General features: G+C 35.5%; 1 protein-coding gene across 1 annotated transcript in view; it reads right to left on the bottom strand.

Moving 5' to 3' along the window:
• LOC107102383 (fibrinogen C domain-containing protein 1-like) overlaps positions 1 to 9,030 on the bottom strand; it is a gene marked incomplete at its 3' end in the record, with an annotated part of 179,958 nt that overhangs the window by 109,019 nt on the left and 61,909 nt on the right. The window contains exon 3 of the mRNA XM_015401672.1: positions 208 to 687. Within this exon, the coding sequence (XP_015257158.1) occupies positions 208 to 687 (480 nt within the window). The remainder of the gene's footprint in view (positions 1 to 207; positions 688 to 9,030) is intronic.

Below are 9,030 nucleotides of genomic sequence, written 5' to 3'. Positions count from 1 at the left end.
CTTCCTTATGCTAGGGCTAGTCTAACCTGAACTCCTTTCCTGGAATTTCTGAATTCGGCTTTTGGTAAATGGGCCTTAAGAGTCCAAGTTAAGTTTCAAGTCTTTATGGCCCAAGTCAAGGTAGATTCTACAATAATTTATTTTTGTAACTATGAGTGACACAAGTCTTAAACTGGACATGCATTCTCTAAGGTATTGGGGCCTTACCTGTATGAGACGTCCTTGTTCCGTCTGTAGAGTATTCAAGTCCTGACCAAGGCTGCTCTGACCCCTGCGCAAGGATTCGTAGTCCATCTTCAGCTGTCCTGCATGGGCAGAGAGCTTGGACACCTCTTCAGCCAAGCTGACAAGCAGGGCGCGATCCTGGCCTTTGACCGACTTCAGGTCAGTGTCGTGGTCGGTGAGTGAGTGAAGCAGTGAGGTCTGCACACCCTCGAGCCGCATGAAGTTACTGTTATAGTCAGGACAGTTGGGGTCAATGAAGATGTTGATACGAGAGCCGTCTCCCCTCTCCACAGTAACCAGGGCATTTGCTTCATCCTGATTGGTGGAAATGTGGGGTAGGCCATCAGACAAAGGTGGAGCCTGGTAGTGGTTCATGAAAAGGATGGTGCCAGTTACGGTGACGGCAAGCAAAACCGCCACAAAGAGCAGGATAGTGCAGAGCAGGTAGCTGCAGCTCATCCTCTGAGAAAAGAGAAGAGAAGAGAAAAAAAGGAATCTGTTATAATAGCACTTGCTTCAACTTGAATGATCTCATATCATAACACATGCTTTTTAAAAAAAATTCTAAATGACTCTCATCCACCATTGCAAAGAGTATTATTACCGGCATATATATTATAATTAAATTCCAACCTTCATGAAATATCTTTCTGAAAGAATTTAATGGAAAGAAATTGCCTATTCCTTCAACTGCCACTTAGGAAAAAGGAAAAAAAAAAGAAGTCAACTTTTACACAAAAAATATATTTTTTTAAATGCTGAATTATATTATATTATAATTAACTGTCTGAAAAGGATAATGGTCTAACACAGTAAAAGTTAATATATTGTTATGAGGCCAATTCAAATATCTACAGTATGTGGCTCAATATCACTACCCTTTCAATATTTTCTCATTTTGTTACATTAAAAGCTAAAACTTGGGTGGGTGTATTTTACTCTTTTTGATGATCCAACATAAACCTCTACTGTATCAAAAATAGGTTTTAACATAGTCTACAATTTTAACGGATAACTTTTTATAAATTCTGAGAGTTGTGGGCATATACGTTATGCCTCATTAGACGTAAGCTAGGCTACCAGCTTTATACATCTAGAGATTAAAATGTTTTCCATAATTTTTCAAGAACAGCCCAAGCTTTTTAAAGTAGATAAAGAGTGTCTGTGAACAATATCTTTTTGGTATTTTTTTACTGGTTTTAGGTTGGGCCTCTGACTCAGCCATTCTAAGGCATTAATAGTCTTGCTAGGAGGGCAAATCACTGCCCCAAGCTCCGGTCTGTTAAAGATTAAATTAAATAGTTAAACAAACTAAAATAATTTAAAATATTATATCTTACTATTATAAAAAAAATGTCAATACAAATCTGAAAAATATACACCTAAAATAAAGAAAGTTTTGTTTTATCATAGTTTTGGTAAGGGTGCCACCTTATTGCAGTACCTCAAACAGTTATATTTCAGCGATATATCCCAACCATAAAACACTTAAAACATTTGGTATGATGGAAGACAAAGCTGAAAGAACACTGAAGTGTCTTAATCAAATTGCTTATGCTTTTGAGCCCATTTATCATGTGACTCGAGCCGTAGTATGAAGAGAAGAGGCAATTTTGGTGTTTTTGGTTGTTGGTTTGATGTTCTAACGATCCGAGGTACCTGACACCGGGATGTATGCTCTGAGCAGAGCGGGAGGCAACGTGACCTGCTTTTCTGAGTCGTTTTCCAAATCAATAATTTAATCAATCAATTGAACAATTGAAATACCTTCATCACTTCACATTTTCATTGCTTTTCTCTACCATTCCCTACCATTTCAAAAGAATCTTGCTGTAACCTGACCAAACATTTAGAGGTTCAATAGGTATGGGAACTTTTTAAGGACTAAAAAGGGAAGCACTTTAATAAGTACAATTGAAATTGAGACATAGAAAGGCTGTAGCTGATCAACCAAATCAACAAAATGTGCGGAAAAAAAGAAATCAGAAACATATCCTGCATCAACTAAATTATAAGGAACATAAAAGGGTAACACTTAATTTTTCCACCCATATCAAGAAAAATAGAAAAAAGATAGCGAGCTAATACAAGAAACCATTATGTATGATAAACGATGCGTAACTCCCCCACATCTTCCTCACAAAGAATCAAGAATTGATCTTTTACTGTTTCATTTTCCACACCAGAGGATGTCCCATATGAAAATATGTGGGCTGATGCATGCAAGCGTGTTTGTTTTCTTTTTTTATGAGTATAAGAGCGAGCACATTAATATGGAAATTGGCTTCAGAAGCACACTGAACCACTGTTAATAGAGGACTAACGGTCTGCTTTGTGAAGGAGCTTTATGATTCCTTTAGAGTTAGGAGAATCAATTATCCTCAGCAGGGAAAGTTCCTTTAAACTTTGCTTACACAAAGTCTATGGGCACAAGCCATAAAAAGACGTAAATACCCATGACATGTGGGGGTGTCTTCCTAACAAGTAAGATCAATTTTATAGTGCTTCTCAGACAAGTTGTGTAACCTATAAGGGTACATGTGGGCTGGGCATGCAGATGCCCAGTTTTCTAGCTGTAGGGGTTAATCACCACCCACGATTGGGTTTGGAGGAAGTACATTTTTACCAGTCCCCTATTATGCTCTAGAATATGAAGATATTCCTATTCTAGAGCATAACCAGGCCTATTTTAAAAAAAGGGAATTTTACTATTGCTGATTGAATTATTTTACCACAGTACATCACGGGTATTAAAGGTGAAAGTGTTTTTGAAATTTTAAAGCTAAAAACATTTTCTGATGAATGCTTTTTTCAGGTCATATTTTTATAAAGGAAAGAGCAGGTAGCCGGATTAGCAGAGGCTATGCACTCAATGGGAAAAAAAAAATCTGGGAGGAATGCTTTCAGATTTGCCGCAAAGGCAAATAAAATCCAAAAATAAAACCTTTAGAAATATCTAACAAAAATATGACCCTTCATGACATAGTCAACAGCAGAATACAGCCTCTTGGATTCCCTTTTTGCAAAATTTTCTGAAGAAATGAGCAAGTTGAATGTGTCTTAAAAAAACATGACAATTTTTAGACTACAATTAGAATTGCTGTGCTTGGAAACAAGACCAGAGACAGACACTTGCATAAAACAGACCTGTCCTACTTTAAAGCCCAAAGGAGTATATTGTAGATCATGCTGCAGACTAGTTTTGCAGCCAGTGGCACAGGAAAAAATTCATGTGCAAAAGGAAGAGGCTAAATATGAGAACTCTCTGAAAGGAAAAGGAAGACCAATCATTTAAGATGAAAGCACGGTGGCAGGATAAACACCCTAGTCCACTTTGTAAAAACACAAAAAGCAGCAGAGTAGCAGTAGATTTGCAAACAGAAAATCCAAAATCCTTAAAAACAAAAGGTAGGAGATGAAAAATAAAATCATCCTTCTTTGAGAATAACTAAACAACAGCTAAACATTTCTTAAGAAATATTTCCTCCGTGTTGTAGGCATCAGAGCTCAACATATTGCAAGAAACAACTATCTGATTTTTACTCAACAAGTGATAAATTTCCTTTGGGTATACCAAAAGTTTAGAAAAACATGACATGTTACAAGTCCAATGTCCAATAAGTTAATTTACTGTACATTTATCATGCTGATCACTACCATACTGATTGTTCTAAGTGTTACAATAGGTTATGTTTTTTTGTTTGTTTGTTTTGCACAAGACAATGAGAGCATTTTGTACACTGCAAAAAAAAAAAAATCAAAATAAGTATTTTTTTCTTAAAATAAGTGCGTTTTTTTTATTGAATTAAGGATTTAAGTGAGGCATTTTGCCAATGGAACAAGGCAATTTACACTTAAAATAAGAAAAACAATTGCATTGTCTTATTTCAACTGTATAATATCTACATACCTTATTTTAAGAGTAAAAATACTCGTTCCATTGGCAAATCCTTATTTACCTGCGGAAATGAAGGGTAAATACCATTAATTTAGGACAATTTTACTCAATTTGAGATCATTTTTGCAGTGTGGGCATGGAAGCAAAGGGTTCATATTATTCCTGTAGGAGTTGCTACTGCTCTGGTGGAGTAGTCTATTGTCAGGAAAGATCTTACTGATGTACTCCAGAAATCAGATCTTTGTAGAGGAGTGAAATTGCTGTTAACATATAAAAAAAATCTATAGTTTATCACAACCAAGATGGCCCAGAAAATTTGTAAACAAAAGCAAAATTAGCCCTTTAGCAGTTATGTAAAAAAACATTTCACTGAATAGACAGGTAGTTTGACTGCCTTGCTTTCGGGAATAGTCTGCTCATTTAATAGAACTGAGGTCTGAAATAATTAAGTGGCCACATGTTAAATGGCTTTTAGACTCTTGAGTGTCTTATTGGAACACACATGATTCAAATGGGAGGCCACTTAGTTTACAGTTTGTGAAGCTGACATATTCAATATGGAGGCAGCCTTTCTCCACCCATTCAATCTATATCAACTCACAAAAAATAACATTGCAATGCTGCTGTTACAATGCTAGAAGCTTGGTAAATGCTCTTTGTTTTTTAAGCTTTATACACTGACCTTTAAATAATTTTTTTTATTTGAATAACAAAACAAAAAATAAATTTCCAGTGGAAATTTGGAGCAAGTTTTGCATCTTGGGAACTGCACATTTCCATAAAACTTGAATATGACATATTTGCGATAGTGGCTTCTTTCTTGATCTTTAACCTCTCAGTTGATTATGTTGGACTTAGTTTACAAGCACAATGATCCTGGATTTATGTTTTCATCTGAGAAGAGAGTTTGAGTTATGCAGTAATAACCTGAACACAGTTAGATGTTCCAACAGGATTATCCAACACAATAAAAAGGTTTTGTAATAGTTAAAACATTATGTTCTAGAATAACACTAAACTCCTGCTTTTAAACTGCATTGGAAATGAGTGAATATTGGATAAAAGCCAGATTGAACAATCAGATGAGCTATGTTGTTCATCGCAGGAAGACTGATCAAATATACAGAAAGAATTTTCTTCCTCTGGCACCTTCCACGTCTTTTCGAGTATTTGAGCCGATTTAACAGGTCAATTTCTCCACGTTGAGATCAATAAAGTCAATCAATCAATAAATAATACTAAAACTATAGACAGGAGACATACTTGCTATTCATTCGTTTTTGTTGTGAAAGTTTTTTCAAACTGCCTTAAGTAATAATGCAAGCTATGCAAGTAAGGGGAAAATAATCATATGTGAATAATTAAACTTTTCTGCATCTTACCAGTAGTCCTATACCACCCACGGTCCAAAGAACCCATCAGAGCCAGAATAAATGATGTGTCACTTGATCTTTAAATGTTATTTTTTTTCTTTCTTTTGGGGGGAAGGGTTCGACAGGCCTTTATGGTGATTATAGGCAAGGGTTACAAAAATAGTGATATGACAAGGCTGGCCACTCAATTTAAAGTCTTGGGATTTATGTACCTGCATAATCACAACATGCTCTATCCTGCCAAACCAGACAACAAATAGACATACTGAGCAAATATAAACAAAGGATAGAAAAATCAAACCACTGCTTTTTTTAAACACAAATAATCCACACTGAAGAAATCAACTGAATATACATCCTTTGGGTAGAGGTATGAGGTCTGGCACATTTTGGGAAATATTCTATTTAAACAATATGTCTTTTGATGATTTTGATCATTCACTTTTTTACTGATGGGTGAAGACAAAGCTAACAGGTTGAATTGCATGGTAAGCTATGCTACAGTCATTTTTTTAGCTGTTTTCTTTATAAAGCTAAAATCAGCTGAAGGGTTTAAATACTGATAAAATGTGTTCACGTGTTTTCTCATATGCTCATTACATTTTGATTACCAAATTATAAGCAAAAGAGTTTTAATGGAATCCTAATGTCTATTCACTGCCAGCTATTTCAAAGAGGGTAAAGAATCTAACTAAAGGTTATTGATTGCTGATTAAGCAAATCATTTAATAAAACATTATTTGGCCAATTAATGTTTTATTAACCTCATTGAGTTGCACTGTGGCTGCTCAGTGGAGTAGTGTATAGCATTGCTGCCTTGCAGCAAAAAGGTTGTGGGTTCGAAAATGGGTTTGATCCCCAGCCCAGGGTCTTCCTGCATGGAGTTTGCACCCATGGGTTCTCCCCAGGTACTCCGGCTTCCTTCCGCAGTCCAAAAACATGACAGTTAGGTTAATTGGCTTCTCTAAATTAGCCTTACAGTGTAGGTGTGAGTGTGTGTGAATGGTTGTTTGCCCTGTTTGTCTCTGTGTTGCCCTGCGATAGACTGACGACCTGTCCAGGGTGTACCCCAGCTCCCGCCCGTCGACAGATAGAGATAGGCACCAGCACCACAGCAAAAAAATAAATAAAAAGGATGCATGGATGGAATAAAAATTTAATCTGATTTAAATTATCAGAGTAAAATTCATTTCTGGCAGTGTTATAGTGTTACCACCTGTTTATTCTTAAGTGCAGTCTCCCTAATATTTGCAGCAGAGTATTTTTTAGAGGTGAGGCATGCAACAGCAGAATTATATATTGATTGAATGTTAGGTCTGGGAGTATTAACACTGTTTAATGAGGACAAGGATTCAGATTGCACAATGCGGTTATGTTTCCAAATATCAACACTCAATAACTTCTGGAGATATCAGCTAAACAGCCATACTGTATTTCAGAGCAGCCTAAAGCACAACAAACATCTTTGATGTGCTTAGAAGGTGAGGATTTGAGAATAGAAGATTGGAGGGCATCATGTAAAATGTTTGTTAAGAGTTTAACCCGGTCTATGACTGGGTTTAATCCCCACACCTTTGGGTGGGTGGGCTAGAGGTTTGGTAAATTCATAAATCTCAAATTCCATAAATAAAGGGTTATGGTCAGGGTCCACTGACTCAAAAATAGTTTTCCAATTACTCGCGTAATTTTCAGTTTGCTAGGTACAATTACATGTCTTACACATGTCAAACACTTATAACACGTGTGATTTCATTCCATGATGCACATTTAATTGAAATTTCTCAAACAAGATTCCATGATATTGCTGGTTCGATGTGAATCCAAGACCCAACTTTTGACTTTTGGTTCAATTCAGAGGTAGGATTTGCGCTTCAGGTTCAGGTTTGTTGTTTTTGTTACATTTTTATGTATGTCCTCTTTTTTCTTATCTTAATTTATATCAGGTCTAGGTTATTTGAGTTTAATTTACAAATCTGTATTGGCAGTCTTTTTCGCTTAATATTGAAGTAAAACATCATTTCCATATTCAGTTTCTTTTCCTCTGTTAACTCCTTTTCTTCCACTTTCCTGCATTTAGGTCCACCCTATCCTCAGGAAGCACTCCAATAATTACAACAAACAGTGCCTTCAAAACCAATGTTATGTTAAACCCAGCGATGCCCACCCAGAGTTTTGACATACTTTAGTTACTTTATAAGGTATTTACAAAAATGGATTATATCAGAATGCTGCAATGCTGCTGGAGGTCACACATCAGTAAAATGTAATTAAAACGCATAATAGGAAGCTTTGAAAAATGACTTCTGGGATGGCTTTTATGGGTGAAAAATCTTTGGAAAGAAACAGAACTCATTAATAATTCATTCATAATAAATTTACATGTTGATATTCAAAATTGTATTAAACGCAATGGTTGAAAACTGGCCTGAGAGTAAAGGTATCAAAAATATAATTCTGCAAAGCCAATGGATAGGCTGTTCTATTTTATGTCTTGCGGGAGAAGATGGACATGAAGTCAAATAAAATGGAGAAAGCATAAGAAGCTAAGCCTTTTCCTGCTGCCTTATCAGTTAAATGGTCAATAACAAAAGAAATGTAGCGCCGGCCAACTACATGTCCCCACAGAATAAATGATGTCTAAATTCAACTTCAGAGCTACACAGAAGTAAAGGCATAAAGAATGTAAAGCCAAAAAAGCTTCAAAGAATTATATATATATATATATATATATACAGTATATATATATATATATATCTTCCTGCATTAGGGCTGACTGTAATTAGTAGTTGACTTTCAGATTTTCTTTTGTCTCAGTGGGATTTGTGGAGAAAGCAGGGAATTTCTGATAGACAATTTGGAAAGAAGGAAAATAAGAGAGAATTAATCTCTGTGAAAATGACTAGTCCCACCAACCATGAATACTGGCAGACTGTAAGATAAAGTAATTAAGAATGGCAGGAAACAGGCTTTTTAAACTAAGCATTTCTACTGTGCACATACAAAACCATTATTTCTTTTCACGTTTCATAATTTTTTCTTAATTCAATGGAAGTTCAGTACAGGATTTGTGTTACCTACAAAGAAAATAAAACTCAAGCATTGCCTTGCTACAGATTTAGCAATATGGATAGCAATTTGAGGATCTCTTTTTTTGGACATGTTGAAAATTGCAATCACATGAGCTCTCACAGGCAAAGGTATATCACACATGTCTGACACTAATATGGAAATGATGCAACTGTGAGTTAACTATGCTACCAATGCCTCAATAACAGCATTTCTTAATCTCGTTTTACAGTATGCAATCCAGATGCTTTACTCACTTCTGCATGAAGGTTGCTTGAAAATGGAAGAGAGACCAACAGCATGACTTGTTATAGGATTATTTTAGCTAATAATTATTTTACCACTTGATCACAGTGATAGCATTGACACTCAATAACAGATGTCTTAAATATCCTGAAAAGTTAGTACAAAACAATATATTGAGATAATGAATATATATATATATATATATATATATATATATATATA

The sequence above is a fragment of the Cyprinodon variegatus genome, unplaced genomic scaffold (genome assembly GCF_000732505.1).
Source record: "Cyprinodon variegatus isolate N-32 unplaced genomic scaffold, C_variegatus-1.0 Scaffold1246, whole genome shotgun sequence".
Classification (NCBI taxonomy): Eukaryota; Metazoa; Chordata; class Actinopteri; order Cyprinodontiformes; family Cyprinodontidae; genus Cyprinodon; species Cyprinodon variegatus.
The sequence above is the reverse complement of the archived record's forward strand: the minus strand, read 5'-3'. Positions and strand labels throughout refer to the sequence as shown.